Here is an 18,074-nt window from a genome sequence, read left to right as displayed (position 1 = left end):
TGATTGCTCCTTTGAAGTCTTCCGGATATCAAAACAACCGTGAACAGTGATAACGGTGACCAGTCTGGCAAAAGAAGGCTTGTGAATTATACTAATTAAAAATAACTCCAATGGTTCTGAAATTATTTCCCATTTTTTGGTTGTTAAATTTCAACCGTGACAAATTTTTCGGTTGTTACTCCACGCCGCCAAAACATTCTCAGTGACGTGAGACATTAGGCGTAAAACATCAAACGCAAACACCGCGACTATTCGCATTTCACACGCACGCAGTCATTGATATTTAAATCTTTCCGAGAAAACAAAACCTTGGTTTGTCGTCTTTCTTAGCAACGGCTTGATTGACATAGACTCGCACCGTTTCCAGGCACTGCTATGTATTCAAAGAAAAGTGCCGACTTTCTCCCCCCCCCCCTGCGTTGTATTTGCAACAGTTGAGCACTACACTGCATTTGTAAGAGGAACATGACACTAATGAGATGAGTGCTACTTTTTAACTTGAGCATTTACAGTGCGTTCAAGTTTTTTGTCGCTGAAGGTTGAAAAATTTTCTTAGACAACTATTAAGACGGCATTTAACTAATAATAAAATACAAAAAAGACGGCATTTCACTGAAGGTCGTTTTTTCACAGCTTAACACGGGTTTATTACCCGGGGAGGGGGGGGGTACTCACTATAATGGACGGGGAGGCTCCGCGCGAAAGGGGTACCTTTTTCAGGCTTCAGGTATATAAAAGGGTAGGGATTTCACGAGTTTAAGTATATGAAAAGGTATGAAAATCTGTCATTTGGCTATTTAAAAGGGCCTTTAATTTAAATATTTCAAACAGACGCAATTTATGGCTGTATTATTTTAATTTATTAAGCGCTACATAAAAATGCCAATAAAACATCCTATTTTAAGTCCAGCCATGTCTTTTAGGTATATGAAAGGGGTACCTTTTTTCAGTTAAAGGTATACGAAAGAGGTACAATTTCTGTCAAAAATGGTATATAAAAGGGTAAGGGGTTAGAACTTGGGGCGGAGCCTCCCCGTATAAAACTTTTTTGAGTACCCCCCCCCCCCGGGGTTTATTAACACGGAAATATCCCGTTCGCGTTTCAAGGAATCCAAAAAAACGCTTTCATTTTCCCAAATATCTATGTTTGACGGTGTTTTGTAAAATTGTGTGTGATTTTGGGGGATGTTGGGAGAAGATAGTTTTTCTCAAAGAATTAGTAAAATTTAGAGAAATAAGAAATACTGGAGATTTAATGTGATTTTAAAATTAGAATTTGAAGTTAAAAATAGGTAGACGGACACCAGACAGTCCCAACCCCCCAACGGAGGGGGGTTGGGACTGTCTGTCAACTGTCTGGTGGTGTTTCAATTTTTTTCCTTCTACAATCCCCTCTTTAAACCTCTTAAAACTTCATTCAAATTCAAGCATAATGCCCCCTTAACATGAAGTTGATAAACTTAAGTTGACCGCCGTAGCGTAACGTAACGCAAAGCATGTTGTTGAAAAACCAATCGCGTTACTGGCGTTATAATTAGGAAGTGTTCTGGGCTAGAACTGGACAGCAAATATTGGCAATTTTTCGGTCTAAGGCCCAATGGTTTACAGAACCAGCTAAATGTTACAGGGGAGGGGTGATGGCGGTGGGAGGGTCAGAAAATTCATAATTAATAAGGATTTCTCACTAGTAAGCATTTTGTCAAGAGTTCTTAGACTTCTGGGCAGATAGATACTCAGACAACAGTTCTTCTAGACAATGAGTTTATTAAATTAAGTTTATAACAATATTAACAAAGTTTTTTTATTTTCTCTTGGCTTTCTTGTTTTCTCCTCTGAAGTCGTTTCTGAAAAGAAAAGAAAAAACGAAACAGTTTAGTATCAGACCCTGGATTTTAGCCGAGCTCTCTTGTGTCTGCTCTTCATTCCTCCCTAAGAACAAGTGGGTCTGGGTGCACACAGCGGTCAAACGCCACGCGCGTGCGCAGTTCCTGTGCAATTCCCGCCAAAATTCTCCACACAAAGTCTTAAATTTTCCAAAAGCTTTCGCTTTAAAGCCAAAAATTAACGCCGTCCCTTGTCCTCCACTGAGCTTCCCAGCTTGAAATTTTCTTTCATCATACTATTTCTATAACAATTTCTTACAAAAGTTTGCACACTTTCGAGTCAAATTCTTAGAAAAGTTCGAGCTGCCGAAATCCGGAGGTGACGTCATTTTTGCGTTTGACCGCTGTGTGTTTTGTGTGATGGAGCGTGGGCTCTTTTTCCAAACACCGGCTGGTAAAAGACCCTTATAAAAGCTAAACTGACATTATTGAGTTAAGAAAGTTCCGCTTTACCTTGATTGCCAGCGAGGGCCTTGGTTCCAAACTCTGCCAAATGAAGGAAGCCTGCAAAAAAACACCTCATTTAGTGCATACATCTCGTTTAATGCAAGATTTAAGAATTTGGTGATAAAGCAATAGTGTTACACTCCAATCCTCATAAGTGCGATCTTCAATGTAGCCTACATCCAGCCATTTCCTATTCCTATTTCGTGGGGGGGAGGGGAGGGGGTGTCTGAACCACCACTTCCCGCACTTTTTTCCTCCCGGTTCCTGCCCCTTTGTCTGGTGTTTCCCATCTCTTTGTGCTATTTATATTGCAAAATATTACAAAATATTGCGCAAGTTTGCTCAATTTCTCCTAGTTCCCCAACCTTGGAAATCCCGCTTTCCACCCGCTTTCTCCCGTCACCACCCCCTTTACTCCTGGGTTCCCGCCCCTGTCCCCTCCATTATTTTCAGATAAGGGATGACATCCTTTGTCCCTGTGAGGAAATTGGGGATAACTGCTGTGCACGCAGGCTATTTTCAATTGAGTTCCAAAGCCAATCACACAAAGTACATTGACAATCCAGTGAACTGATCAAAACTCGAAGCAAGTGACTCAAATTCACAGAGGGGAGGGGTAAATAGGCTCGCGAATCGATAGATTTGGCCTTATAAATCGTACGGTTTGCAAATAACTGCAATACATTGAGAGGGTTTGTGTATTTCCAAATACAGTGGATCATGGATTGGCTGGGAATTTTGGCCCAGATTCCAGATTCTTCATGATAGGAAGTTCAGATCGTGGATACAGATCACTTTAGTCGTCTTTGTCAGTGTGTTGATGCAATTGTCGCAAAAACAAGCAATGGGGCATAAAACAGTCAAACCTTACAAATTCATGTAAACTCTACTTCTGTAATACAGACACTCTTCCCTGTTGGTCTCCATACTAGAGAGGTTTGACCATACTCAGCCATCCACCATTATACAGTTAAGGTAAAAGGTAAAGTGTGTCCGAGCCAAGTGGACTATATAGCCGGGGCTTATCCCCCCCCAGTTTCTGTAGCATTAAGCTACTAGGAGTATTGATACTCCCTTTTGGAGGGGATGCTAGTCCATCACAGGGTTACCCCCCCCCCCCCCAGCAGAAAATTTGCCGGTACCCATTTCTACACCTGGGTGGAGAGAGGCACTGTGAGAGTAAAGTGTCTTGTCCAAGAACACAACGCAGTGCCAGGGCTTGAACCCTTTTTTAGGCCGCTTCGACTCGGAGACGAGCGTGCTAACAATTAGGCCACCGTGCCTCCCACACTATTGTATACCCAGTGCACGGATTTTGATCTATGAAGAACCAAGGGACAAGGAACTGTTGTGTTTACTGCTATGACAAATTATTTGAGGTTATAACTCACCAGTCATCACTTGTCTCCTTTTTCCTGTCGAAATTTGCACCGACTCTCTGAGGATTTTTGTTGTTTATTTTCTTCATCCGTTCAACTGCAAACACATCATCAGAAAATGATTATTCCTGAAGGAAACACTGGCAATTTGTGGTAAGGATAATCTTGACTTCGCTTGATCCTAATGGCCGAACAGGCCAGCACATCTCTCTGGTTTCAGTCACATATACTGACTAGGAAAATATTTCAACCTCTCCCGTTCTCTGTCAATGGGATGTCAGTGCATCACAGGGTTACACCCGTGGACACCTTCACCCCCAATGTTATGTTTACCAGTACCCCTTTGTACACCTGGGTAATACCTAGTCTGTTCAAAGGTTGGATAATGCTATCCACTGGATAAGTCACTACGGGGGTATCCAACAGAGAAGTGTTTAAAAAGGTAATTCTGTATTAATAATATATTGGTGAATAGTGTTATCTATTCTTTGAACAACTGAGGCCTGGCTAAAGAGAGGCACTATGAGAAATAAGAGTCTTGTCCAAAACGTGCCGTGAGGCAAAATGGTAAACCCCGAATATTTTTATACAACATAACAAACAGACAACACATGAATAATTTTGATATGTCCTTCTATTCATGGCTTATATATTTACAGTATAAGGTAAAGTTTTGGTTATAAGCCTTAAGCTTATACAACTTCGTAAGGGGTTTTGTGTGGGTTTATAAGCGGAGGGGCTTATATACTCAGTACTTTCATCTGGCAGAGGGGGGCTTATAATTGGATGTATTTTTTGTTTCCAGGTAGATGGGCCTATAACTTGGGGGGGGGGGGATAACCGGAATTTTACAGTAGCAAACCTATGTTCAGGGCTATGAAAAGAATTTCAGTTACATTACATACCATGTTTCTTGAATTCATCATAAGATGGGCCAATAACCTCCTTACAGGTAGTGTTGCCAGTCTGCATTACAAAACAGTACCGGTAGGTACATGTTACTAGGGTTTTATTATCTGTCTTTATGGATTGTAGGAATTTCTGGTGACAACGCATTCTTAGGCCCTCTCCACACTAACCTGGATAAGTTTTGGTCTCAAAAACGGATAAAATGTGTTCCGTCCAATACTTATCCAGATAAATATGAATTAACGATACACTGAACGCAACATTGCAATGCATGGGCGGAGCTATTGTAAAGCAAATTAAACCTTTTAATTTTGACAGAGATCACATGACCTTTTGTCGTCAGCGCTTTCGAAATGCTCCGTTTTTGCTGTCCACACTTCACCACCTAGCTGGCGTTTTCAAATTTCTCCAGATTAGTGTGGACAGGGCCTTATCTGTCCACTGTGGGTATCATGTAATCAAATGACATACAGGTACTGGTAGTTAGAATTTGTAACATTTTCTTGTAGTTTATTCAGTTTTCTTTCACAATTTTTAAAAATCATCCTTTTTCCAATTGCAGAGCAGGCACTCTCCATATGTGTGGTGTAAATGTTTTTTTTTTTTTTGCTTTTGCACACTGCTCCAACTAATGCCCTAGTATTGCACCCATACCTGCTACGCACGCTTTAATATCTCAGCTAAGCCAAGTATTATCCCAAAACACTAAGGGGGAGCAAACATTTTTTTTATGTTTTTCAACCTTTTATTCTTTTAATACCTGACTATCACCGTCATCCTCATCATCCTCTCTCAACCAGGGGGGTGTCGCACCTAAACAAAATGAGAACATGGGCAATCAGTAAATTTCAGTTCTGCCCTTAATAACATACACTGTATAGGGCCCACGGTCTTGTTTGAACATGGCATATTTTCTTGTGAAGATGTAAAAAAGGGTAAAAGACTAAAAATGATAAAATGCCAAACATTTGCTACCCCTCATCTGTCAGAGTGAAAATGAAAGTTTCAAGCATGTGTTTTTTAAATCATATGCCAGATGTAATTGCCATAAGGAGGGCTTAATAATTGGATGAAACCTGTAAGTCTAGAGCTAAAAATTACTTTGTTTGTTTGTTCATATGATTGTCATGAATTACCATCTAGGGAGGGAGGGGGCTAACTAAAAAAATAAACTTCAAGTGTTGGGGGGGGGGGGGGGCGGAGTTACTAGAAAGAGGGAAATAAAAGAGGGGACTGATACATTGTAGAATGTTTACAGTATTATTATTCTTCTGCTGCTCAGAAATACTATTCTAAAGTGTAAATAAAAGAAAGACAAGGTATTGTTGTATTATAATAATGTTCCTAGTGGCTAGCAGTCTGACCTGTATGAACATTTCCTTCACCTTTCTTTAACTCCTGAGAGAAATAAAAAAAAATGATAATTTAGCTGTATTTGTGTTGCTGAAAATTAAAGTGAATGCTGACAAGTTTGGTTGTAGAGTTGAATCATCCCCTTACCACCTGTAAGGGGATCAACTGTCGACAATTTTCCATGAAAATTCTACTAAAATCTAATGTAAGTGGGGGGTAAGGGGAGGGGGCAGTCAAGGTCCCTCCCTTGGCGGGAAGGGAGGGGACAGTCAAGGTCCCTACCTTGGGGGGAAGGGAGGGGACAGTCAAGGTCCCTACCTTGGGGGGAAGAGAGGGGACAGTCAAGGTCCCTACCTTGGGGGGAAGGGAGGAGACAGTCAAGGTCCCACCCTTTTTGTTGAACCCCCCACCCTCCATTTTTGCTTCCCTCTCAACTTTCTTTTAAGCTAAAAAAACCTTCAACAGCACTGCAAAATTGTCTTTTGTCTGGTGTAAAGTTCTACATGTACAGTTACAGTACTGTGGGAATTCTAGTTTTGGTCAGCACACTTGTACCCAAATTTTCAAGCAGTATACTCCCGGAGTACATTGTACATACAAGGAAAATCTTTTTTTGCAATATTATTCAAAGGTCTTAAAAAAATTCAATGTCATTAATGCCTCTGCATAGTCTAAGGTAGGGGAGACAATGTTATTTTGTTGGAAAAATGTAAAATGATTTCATTCACATCAAGGGCATGGTTGTTAACATATAATTTTCATTTTAATTCAATACTTCTTGCAGGAGATAGTTACATGTAGGTCCTGCATTCTATATCATACTGACATGTATTCAACTCTGGTACAAAAACATTATCAGAGAAAATAGAGATAAAATTTAATCATTCTTGCTAATTATCATTCTGACATGTTGTACATATTCATAATATAAAGATGCACTACCGGAATTCCTATACAAGTAAGATTTTCTCCAAATGCCTCAGCAGTCTGGAATTGTGTTGCCATGGCATCATTTAAAGAAGTAGGACCTACAAAAAAAACACACACTCTTTATCGATCACTTTCCGCAGTTTTCCCACAACATGTAGATTAAATTTCTATTTTAATTTAGGTACTTGTATTAAAATGGAAGTTTTAACAAATGTAAAACATACTTTTGGAGGCGTCGTCAATTGAATCCATAATCCATGGAAACCACTGCGTTGAACCAGGTCTAAAAACAGCAGTAATAATACGATGTTATTTTGAGAAAAAGGAACAATGGGTATCTCGGGAAATACAAAGCTGATTACATACATGCACAAGGTGGTTCTAACTTTAAAGTCTGTGGATAAAACTCTAGTGTGTGATCATTCAAATGAAAGCTATTGAGAAGTACTTTCATGTGGTAATGTTGTTTAATGCTGTACAAGGTGATTCTAACTTTTACGTTTGTGGATGATACCCTGGTGTGTGGTCATTCAATTGAAAGCTATTGAGCAGTACCTTCATATGGTACTGTTTATCATGCTGTACAAGGTGGTTCTAACTTTTGTGTGTGACTGAAACTCTAAGTGTAATTTAATTGTAACCATTTAAATGGAAGCTAATGAGCGGTACTTTCATGTGGTACACTTTGGGTTTCAGTTTTTTTGATAATAAAAACTGGGAATTTTCAGTAAAAGTTTGACATTTTTCACTCATGAGAGCAAAATAATTAAAATTTACATTGCTAGCGCTAACATCTTAGCAACAAAGAGATGTTCCACAAGGTAAAAATAAATGATAATGATAAACCATTTATATAGTGCATTTTCCATATGTTTATGTTCAAATACGCTGTACACATACTGTAAATTACTACACACAAAGGCCAGACCACAACACCGGGAGCTTCCTGCCCTACTCTTTGCGAAAAGTGTGTGGGTTCTTTAACTTTCCCTGGTATAGAACATACAGGAGATGGGAGCTACAGTTTATCGCCCTTTCACAGAACGACTAGGCAGCACATTCTCTTCATTTTTTTAGACACTGACTGTTGGTCTGGTTTACTGCTTGAACCCTTGCCCTCCTGCACAGCAGTCTGCACTCTGCCAACTGAACTAACTAGGTGGCAGTAAACAAAGGCAACACAAGATGGGGATAATGTATGGAAACTGATCAACTATGTTGCTGAAGAACTTTAATATTGCTTCAGTAGCAAAATAAAACAAAAGCAAACATTACCTGTATTTTACAATTCCACCTCCCCAAACCCTTTGTCCTTCATGCCTGTATTACAACATCCAAGAAAAAAAAACATTTTTTAAATTTGTGTTTAACTAAATTATATCATACTGCAACTGACATCTGTTAAAAAACACTATTATAACAATACTGGGATAAAGGTCCCGTGGGGACATGTCCCAGAGACATGTTGCAGTGACACGTCCCCTCAGGTGTGCTAATAATTTATGGCTCATGCAACACGAATTCATGCAAAATTTTGTCCCTGCGACATGTTGCACGGAATTCAAGAAGTTGAATTCCGTGCAACATGTCGCAGGGAGGGGAGGGGGGAGGACTCACATATGAAGGGGTGGGGTCAAGTAAAGCTTGAGCAACACCCAGATTGGTCTCTTTTAGGGGTTCAAAATTTCCAACAAGCATCCCTGCCTCTTTCATATAGAATTCCCCACCCCAGGGGATTAAGCTTATATTTTTTATTCCTGACAATCCTTCACAAGCTTCATAATAGTTCATGGTTGATACAAACCATCCCTTTGGATTCTGTAGAATTCCTTGTTCATTCTGCACTGTCTTGTAAACAACGTCTGGTGTGACTTGAATCTCTGGTGGCTGTTGTTTAGATATTCAGGAAATAATGACGACACCAAATACAAAACAAGTAGAGTTGTTTTCTATTGTGTAACTATTGTACATGTATTTGACCAAAACCAAAATCCAAGTAACATGATAGAACAAATGAGAACTTGAAACTAAATAATGCACGTGTGTACCTCTGTAAATGTATAAGGGATCATTTTCAAGTAATCTCTGGCTTAAAATGAGTTTAGTTGCAGAAAGACATTCATTGCAAATGTAATCTGATTTACATTTATCTTAGGGTCATTGCCCTGTATTGCATTGCGCATCCTTACTGCGCAGAATTTTACGCGTAATTAGCGTGCGCGAGCACGCGCACATAAACAAAATGGCGGCTTTTTTCTATGCGGCTTAGTCCGCGAGAGAAGTAAATTGTCACTCTCTCCTAAACGAGTCTGGTGACCTATCAATTTTTTCTCAGGTTTTGGATGTAGCGATCAAATTCTTTCTGTAAAATGAAAACAGATCAATTCCTATGTTTGAAAAAAGTTCACTAAAAAAGTGTACTTTGCCAGTACTCACAGAGGAATTATAAAGGAATTATATGGAATATACATGGTCTTCCTGCTCCTAAACGAATCTGGTGACCCCTTTTTTTATTTCAAAATTTAAGTTCCCTTAAAGTAAAAAACCAGTAAGCGAAGTTTGGTTAAAAAACTGTGTTCAGTTCTATTTAAGGGTAATGACCTTAAACTACTCCTCCGACAACTTAATGTACCCCCCCAAAACTTACTTGTCTCAAACACCACCCTTAAAGACTGATGGGTAGAGGTGAACCGAAGAAGAAACTATATACAGTAGTAACCCTGCACCTGATAAAAAGAACTTGTGGCAACATAACTACTGACATTGAATTTTACTGTCATGAAGTGAGTAAACAAAGAAGTCCTGTTTACATGCATTTAATAAATTATTCACAATTCACTTAACTTATACATACATGTAATCTAAAGTTAATGATATTTCTATTTTTTAGCTTGAGGATACATCAGTTACCCTGCTTGAAGAGGCACAACAAAACAGACCTGTTGACTGGTGTGAGCTTGGAGAACTTCTTTTTGCTTGATCCGAGAAACTGCCTTTAAAAACAAAATAAAACAAAAATGATGCCACAGTTTAATCATCAACATAAAAAATACTGGTATCCTGTGATACATTTTGAAACGTAAAAGAAAAAATTAATAGAGTGTTGCTGTGTAGCACTTTGGATTAAACGTTCGTGTAAACAATTTTTTTTTGAAAACTGCTCATTTGTTATTGACAAATTAGAGATGTTTCGGGGAAACCCCTTCTTCAGTCTAAAACCTGAGGAAGGGCTTTCCCCGAAACGTCTATAATTTGTCAATAACAAATGAGCAATTTCCAATAAAATTATTTTGAAACGTAACTTGCTCTCCTACCTTTTGTCTTTTCTCTTCCATTTGAGTTTCAAACTCCTGCAGTTTTTTATCCACCTCTGCTTTGTAGCTAAAAGAAAGAAATTTCTTACATTTAAGGATGTTTGCGCTAATTGTTTATATATATATGTGCATCCTTACTGCGCACGTACCGGTAATTCATGTCGCAACGTCATGCCATGTCATACATTGAGCGTGCACGCTGAGAAAACTTTCTAAGCACATGTAGAGAAGGTGGCCGTTCTGCTCACTTCGCTTGGAGTTTGCTCTCTTAAATGGTCGGTGACCCCTACTTTTTTCTTAACGGATTGCTTTTGTAAATTATCTACGTTTTGCGAGAAATGAAAAAAATCTATTGAGTGGAAGTTTGTTTTTACTGTCCGACTGAAGTTTGAACTACAATTTCTGAGCTTTTCGTTTTGCCGTACGACAATTTTTTAATGCCTCTTTTCTGGGTCAAGTCTTACAAAAAGGATATCAACACTAGGGATTATTTACGTAACGGACACCCTTCTACTCATTATCTGGCCGCAGTAAAAATGTTAAAAAATATATTGAGTAGAAAATTTCCGTGCAAACGTCCTTAAATAAGCAGGTGACATTCATTCATAGAAGTACTCTGGAGGGGGGGGGGTCTCCTATTAAAAGCTGAGCTTGCAAATACTTTTGCGTTTTTTTTTAATTTGGTGAATGACCTCAATTTCTGTCACGAGCTGTCATACACTACTCTACAAGTGGAAATGCCAAGGGATGCCACTTTGAAATTGCGCGACTTGAAAATGATAACTGGTTTCATAGCTGAATTTTTCTTCTTGTTGTTGTAGCTTATACTTAGCTAGGGTATACTACAATGTAATTCACTGACAAATGCGATATATTCACTAACAAATGCATTATGTAATTTCCTTGATAAATGAAATATACGATCTTTTGGTGAAATACATGTACAGTATCACACGTTTGATATTGTGCAAAAAAAAATACATTTCCTTGTGGCCAAAAAAACACTACGTAGTACTTGTCACAATTTATTTTATTTTATTTGTCACTCAAAAAATAATACATTTTTTCAGTACAAAACCAACACGCTTTCACAGGGCTGTACTCTAAGGGTGCCCGGGTGCTTCAGGCGACTAACTTTTGTCTTTGGGCAACCAGATAATCTTATTTCTTTCATATAAGCTTTATGCTGGGCACCCTGGATCTCATAGTTTGAAACATTTGGGCTCCTTGTAATTTTTTTCTTAGAGCACAACCTTGTTTCAAGTAGTTTGTGCCAGGATTAAATGGCACAAAATAATTTCAAAACCAAGGCTTTTTGAGGAAGTATGTCTTTATCACTCTATTAAGCTTAAATCCCTTGAGAGTAACCAACATCAAATTTCTCCTAACAATATCAATAATTTATCAAGAGAAAAGGTTATGAGAATTAATAAAATGATCACAAAATTAATTGGATCTTTTGACAAATTCTCCCAACTAATACTACAAGAAAATGTATGGAGATCAGTAGGGAGAATTTGTATGTGGATATTTGGGGCTTCAAGGGCTAACAGGTCAATCCTCCAAGTTTATTTTTTCCTTAGTAGCCATTTGGCCATGGACTGCTCAAGTTTGGTCACCACTGAAAAAAAACTTTAGTTGCTAAAGTAAGCTCACGCAATCAATCCGTCTTCTCAATTTAAGTCGCCAAATTAGTCGTCAACTCCAAAGTTTTAGTCGCCATGGGGACTTAAGTGGTCTTAACTTGGAGGGTTGCAGGTTAAAACAAGAAAAGGGTACAGCATTGTGAATCATAAGAACCAACCTTCTAAATGTTTCCTTGTCAACCAAGAACTTGCTTTTGAGGTTTTTATCAGCTCCATTCTCCCACCAGTACTTGTGGGTATTCTTTCTATGACTCTCACTTAAAATAATAAACCACAGAAAACAAACACATTCGTTTAAAGCAAAGTCGTTGGCGTACGTTTTCCCGTGCAAGGTCACATATAACACTGGTTGGGCTAGTGGACTTACAAGTGAAGCATCATGCTTATGAGAATCTTTTGGGGCAAATACATGATGTAAACCAGGAGCCCATTACCCGGAGCGTGCAACTTCCATACTACGTCTGTGAAATGGCATTTTCACAAGTAAAGTTATTTTTAGATAAGATTTTCCCGCGAATTGGTTTCGGATAGCCAATCACAAGTGATTTCTTAGAAGAGTGTTGATAAGCAACTACAGTTCCTCGTCCACCTGGGAAGTTAACATAGCGGATACGTGCGAGGAAACTTTTTTGGAGTGTTCTAACAGCATTCCAAACGATGATTTCAGTATTTCCTAGCAAAGTAGTAACTAACTTCACTGGAAGCAGTACTTTTCATGGGAAAGGCGTAGCTAAGAATAACTTTACTTGTGAAAATGCTGTTGCAAAAATATATGGAAGTTGCATGCTCCGGGTAATGGGCTCCTGATGTTAACATGACTTTCAGGCTAGTAAATCCTGCCTAAGCTTGGCAAAAGGGCAAGCTGAAAATTAAATTTTGTTGCACCCTGTTCTTATCTATGCCCCTATTATCCCGGGGGGGGGGGGGTGATTGTAAATGCCATGCGAGCCAGGCATTGGCTTGTACTATGTCACAAAAGTAGTAGCAGTCGTGGTAGCAGTCGTGAACAGAATGAAAGTCATTAAATTGTATTAATAGTTGAGTATGAGGTTGCGTGGAAATATTGATGTGTCTTGAAATATTCACCTTGCAAAATGCTCAAACACCCCGCCATACTTGATGGTAACATCTCTGTCAGTGATATGTTTGTTAACATTCTCTGAACAGAAATGACACCAGAATCTGGATCCAGGCTCCAGCTCACCATCTTCCACGGAAGGCTTCTTTAGAAACTTTCTTGCCTCATTAACCTGACAAGGGAAATTCAACAACAAGCTTGCATTATAAGTAAGCTTATTCTCTCTCCCAAAAAAGTGCACTAGGAAAAAAAATATCCGACAAGTTGTAAATCACAAACCTTTTTGCCAAACTTCATCAGAGTCTTCCCAAGTAGAGCTTTATGCTTCCGCGAAAAGATATGTTTCCTTCCTTGGTCGTGATTCAAACGGCAAAGAGTGCAAAACACAAATTGTCCCTTCACTTCGTCAACTGCACTACCGTCCGCCATCTTGGAAAACTGGACCTAGCTTCCCATCAATCTTTGCAAACCTTTTGTAGGTAACCACTGGTCAAATGTTCGCTGGCTCACTGTTGGTGGCCAGAGAAAGTTTTTAGACAGGAGACAGACAACATCTGCGAAAATGTTTGCTTTTCTCGCCGTGGACTTTTCACGATTCACCAGTTTTTTCCAACAGGATAGAAGCAGGATTCTTTGGGAGTCTGTCAGCAACAAGATGGCATTTATACGTGGCGCGGAACTAATGTACCGTGATTTCCGTAAACAATGGTTATTGACATTTGGCGTCTGTCATCGGTTCCCGAAAAATATCATTATGGTGATTACTGGCCCATTAGCGTTTGAGCGCTACTGAGCGCTACAGACGTGCAGCTGAAAGTGAAACAATACCCCTCATGATTATTTTATGAGCTAATCCACTATCCCTGAGGAGAAGCAAATTAGTATAGCATAATTTGATGGATGGAGACCTAGTTTTTTCAAAGCGAGACGCAGATGACCTGGCGTTAGATAATGTCACTAATGGGATATGAAGAAGAGTTAATTGGCTGAGTGTTTTTTGAAGGATCTTAAGCTTACATTTGCAACGTGAAATGTTTCCTGTTGTTTGCGTTTCGGTTAAGAGAAACAACAAAGCCTGATAAGACTTCCTTGCTGGGTAATGATGGCGGCGGGAAATTGCATCGTGTGTAAATCCAGTTTGGAATCGTTTGAAAATAACTTGATGAGTTTGCGGTCTTCTTTAAATCATAATCCTTCTTCAAACACAAATGGATTTAACTCTGAGCCACTGTTTTGCCATCGCAGATGTTTTATTTGCTCAGTGTGTTCAGCTTCGCTCGGCGAGGGGAAATTCGACTCGTGTGATATTTCCATTGATAATCAACTGTTCTGCACAGCACATTGCCAAAACTCTGAAGATCTTTTGCTGATACGAGCGCTGAAATGCTTCAAAGCAAGAAGCCTTGCTTTAAAAGAAGCGCTAGAAGATGAAACCGCGGTCAATGATTTTCAAGAGGAATTAACGAACTTTGCTTGTACTTGCAACGACCCGAAATATGTACACAAAGTTAATGGCTATCGCGTGGAATGCACTGAAAAAGATTGTCTTACAAGGGATTCCTTTACTAAAAGTCACGAAAATCGATTCAAAAGCTACTGTGACTTTGGCTCGACTAGAATTAGTGGTCATACAGCGACAGTAGTTCCCCCCGAGGAGCTTTATCGACAATTTTTTTACGGGGTGAAACACTGGAATTATTGTACAAGGGAAGAAGATATTGGTATCATACTAATTACTTTGAAACCAGAAACCAACCCTCATTCAAAAGGATATTTTAGGTGAGTGTAATATTTAAAAAAAAATTATGTTGCCATGTGCTGAAACGTGTTGAAAAATAATGGTTCTGCAAGTTGTGCTGTGAATTTGCATTTAGATTGTGTTTTTGTCGACTTTTTTAATTAAACAAATTAGATTCATAAGAATGGAGAACTCCATATAAAGCATGTGATATATTTTGTAGCATTTGTCAGTCAAAATATATTTAATATTAGCTTTTACACGTGCAATTAAAAACTGTTTCAAGGACTTTGCATGTAAAAGCCTGAATTAAAAATTGAGCTATAATAATAATAATAAACCCTTTTAAAATGTTATATATCTTTCTTTGCCGACGTAAATATAAAACATATGTTTTATCTGACACGTATTTCAATACCAGACCTAGGTATTGTTTATCGAAGATATTCATAATTTGTATATCTTAAGCTCGGTAAACCACAACAAGCTTGCCAATATTTTGTTTTTTGTCAATATCAGCTCATGTCATAAATATTTATAATAATATTCATCCTCCAAAAATGTAATTAACTTTAATATATATAACTTTCATTCAACATTTTATCTTATTTTGGACATTTGGCATAAGATGTTTCATTCTGTTAAGACCACCTGCCGACTGCAAGGAAATTATTATTTTCCTTGCATTTGAATGCCTCTTTCAAAACATGTTCAATCAACTTATAATCCATTTTGCCAAATGCATGTTGCCAATGGTACAAAAAGAAGAATGAAAAAATATGAAAAATGCACACAAAATAAATCTTTAATTGCATAAATATCCTTCTTAACTTTCTGTGTTAACAGTGTAAATATGGTCTACTCGCAGAGCAGAGAATGTGATGAACCAGAAAAAAATCCTATCCAGTGGAAATTTTTTTTTATAAATATACAAGTAATTAGTGTGCAAAGGAAATGGATTTTCCAGCCTGCCCTTTGGGCAAGTTGGAACCACTGTGTGCTAGCTCAAAGGTCTTTCTCAGTTTTTTTTTTTCGTCTGCCGAGTAAAATTAAAAGTCCAAAAATGTTACTTGCCCATCAAGCAATTGATGGATAATATCCAGAGGGGGGGGGGGGTAGGGGGTTTGCGGTGATGCAGTTTTGCGTTATTTTCAGGCACGGTTTTGCAGTCATTTTTGTTTTAACCAACGGTATTGGGTTTTACAAGACTAAGCAGTGGAAAGAAAGTTGTCAGTGATACGACTCTGTTACGTTTCCACTAGATCCTTTCACATCTGGCTCCGGTTGTTTGGAAACTGGAAAACGCTATCCACCAGGAAAATCACTATCCAGTGGATAGCGTAGTATGTTTTGCTAACACTTATTCGCTAGATAGTGATTTATCCGGTATATAGAATTATCCAGCTTTCGAACAACCCGGGCCTGATGGTTTTTCTTCAAAAAAACAAGCTTGAGCCGAGTGTTCTGTATCACACTACACAAACAGGGGTCATTATTATGCAAACTTTGCAATTGCAGCCAATTCAGTAAATACTTGATGTGATAAATTGTTTTATCGAATGAAACGTTGACGTGATGACTTGAGACCCCCTTTCCCTTTAGAATTCCAGTGACCTTCTAAAAGTTGGGTATAAATCTACCCTGATTTGGCAAAAGGTGGACTCCATGAACCGTGCTTGAAGACCGTCGGCCTTTAAGCCAGTCCCGCACAAAAAAATTGAAGGGGGGGGGGGGAGGGCAACGTCTTGGAAGGTTGTGGCGTGTCATTTTCACCAGACTTTGCCTGTCACAGCAATGTCATGGTATTTTCATGAGGATTGTCTTGTGTTTGGCAGCTAGCTGCAGCCCTGTAGCTGCAGCCCTGTAGGTTGTTAACGGGCTTGACTAGGCACTCCACCTAGCCCCCCTGGTCTAGCCAGGGGACCTCAGGGGGAGGGAGGATGGCTGTTGGTGAATTTTAAGCCTTTCTGTCAGCCGGTCAGGCACCTTTTGTTGAAACAAGGCAGAAATATTTTCTGGATTTGCACATTTAGTAGCTGGTATAGGCTTTAGTTAGCTGGTGGATTTCAAGTGGATTTCAGGGGGGATCCTGGGCTTGCATATGAAAGAAGCGGGGATGCTTGTTAGGGATGTAAAATTTGGGATTTTTGGTCTCGCTCAGGGTGTTTTGGGCAAAATGCCAATATTTTTTAGCCATAATGGTTCCGTTTAGGTTTGCACACGAAGAAATACACAAAATGTAAATTCTATTGTTAGTTTTTTGGTATCTTTTAGGGATCAAGAAAAGTTTGAGCCACACCCAGATTGGTCTCTTTTGAGGGTTCTTTTCAAAATTTCTGATAAGCATCCCGCGCTTTTCATATAGGAGTCTCCCCCTCCTCAACAGTTGGGTGTAAAGGGAAACTTTGAAGGCAACTGTGATTGGTTTACATACATGTAATTATTTATTAATTGGTTACCGTATAGCAATTGCTCACCGATGGGTTTTTATAGTCAATATACTGCATGTCTCTGTAAAGATTACTTGATCAAAATTTGTTTACTTTGAACTGATAGGATTATGATACGCTCTTCATATCACCTTATCTTTGGATTGCTCTCTTCTTCAAATCACCATCATATCAATTTATCAAGTCGAGAAGATGTTGTACAATTTTTAAGCCAACAAGCTGATATCAAGACCCCCATGAAGCTGATAACTGCTCCATCAGCGCCAGCAGAACTTCTCAAGATGGACAGTGTGAGTTGTTACTTTAAAATTTATCAATTTTATTATCCTGTGGGATCCACTTTGTCAAGAAAAAAAGAGCTGCCTATTAAATAAATGAAGAAGTTTATCAACGTAAAGGCCTCAGAAGTTAAGCTTGATGTACAACCCACATTTTATCAGTTTTCTTTCGTAAATGAATGCAAACACATGCCTGATCAATCGATACTTCAGCGGATACCTGTCTTGTATCCTGCGACTAGGGCTGCAACGATACATTTTCTCACAATACGATACAAACCTCGATACAAGCGCCATGATACGATACACGATACGATACTACATTTACATACAACTGACAAGTACCATAATTTTACTAAATTCATTGGTAACAAAGTTTTTTCCACTACATCAGCAGGGAAAACTTATGTGCTGAAGTTCTCATGAACCGCATGTCAGTGTTTTTGCTTGTGGGCACACAAGACTGTGTCAGCCAACAACTAATTGTCGCATCTTTATGTGATCAGAAGCAGTATGGAACTTCCTTGTCCCTCAGTTTAATGAATCGCTATTGAGGGCTTTGACTTAGGCGAAAAGTCATTAAAAACAGTAATTTCTGAATGTTGATAAAGAAAATTTTATTGTTTCACGATACTGCAATATTTCGTTTAAATACCGATATTCGTATCT

General features: G+C 38.8%; 2 protein-coding genes across 5 annotated transcripts in view; one reads left to right on the top strand and one right to left on the bottom strand.

Annotated features, from left to right (window-relative positions):
* Window positions 1-1,708: 1,708 nt before the first annotated feature.
* Window positions 1,709-13,479, bottom strand: LOC144664017 (centrosomal AT-AC splicing factor-like). Its single transcript, XM_078525124.1, has 15 exons — window positions 13,219-13,479; window positions 12,948-13,111; window positions 12,020-12,118; window positions 10,216-10,282; window positions 9,841-9,894; window positions 8,706-8,788; window positions 8,177-8,221; window positions 7,126-7,184; window positions 6,914-6,999; window positions 5,983-6,016; window positions 5,379-5,431; window positions 4,615-4,675; window positions 3,722-3,806; window positions 2,337-2,387; window positions 1,709-1,844 (listed from the first exon to the last, which is right to left on the bottom strand). Exons 1-15 carry the CDS (start codon window positions 13,366-13,368, stop codon window positions 1,802-1,804), a joined length of 1,134 nt encoding a protein of 377 aa, XP_078381250.1. The 5' UTR covers window positions 13,369-13,479; the 3' UTR covers window positions 1,709-1,801.
* A 406-nt stretch (window positions 13,480-13,885) lies between these two features.
* The window catches only part of LOC144664014 (uncharacterized), a 253,535-nt gene continuing 249,346 nt past the window's right edge, over window positions 13,886-18,074 (top strand). For all 4 annotated transcript variants that reach the window (XR_013572719.1, XM_078525120.1, XM_078525119.1 and 1 more), the window contains exons 1-2: window positions 13,886-14,718; window positions 17,234-17,417. Coding sequence is in view for 3 of the 4 variants with exons in the window: in XM_078525120.1 (XP_078381246.1) it covers window positions 14,039-14,718; window positions 17,234-17,417 (864 nt within the window). In the remaining variant the exon portion in view is untranslated. The remainder of the gene's footprint in view (window positions 14,719-17,233; window positions 17,418-18,074) is intronic.

Source organism: Oculina patagonica, chromosome 8, assembly GCF_052425735.1.
Source record: "Oculina patagonica isolate OP01 chromosome 8, crgOcupat, whole genome shotgun sequence".
Classification (NCBI taxonomy): Eukaryota; Metazoa; Cnidaria; class Anthozoa; order Scleractinia; family Oculinidae; genus Oculina; species Oculina patagonica.
This window is presented reverse-complemented; position numbering and strand designations above follow the sequence as displayed.

What these genes read in the sequence shown, in the direction of transcription:
- LOC144664017 (XM_078525124.1), bottom strand. Translation starts at nt 13,368, where the DNA reads ATGGCGGACGGTAGTGCAGTTGACGAAGTGAAGGGACAATTTGTGTTT. An exon ending in AAGCTCACACCAGTCAACAG is followed by an intron (nt 8,789 to 9,840) that starts GTCTGTTTTGTT and finishes TCTAAACAACAG; the next exon opens with CCACCAGAGATTCAAGTCAC. An exon ending in CTACAGAATCCAAAGGGATG is followed by an intron (nt 8,222 to 8,705) that starts GTTTGTATCAAC and finishes GTTGTAATACAG; the next exon opens with GCATGAAGGACAAAGGGTTT.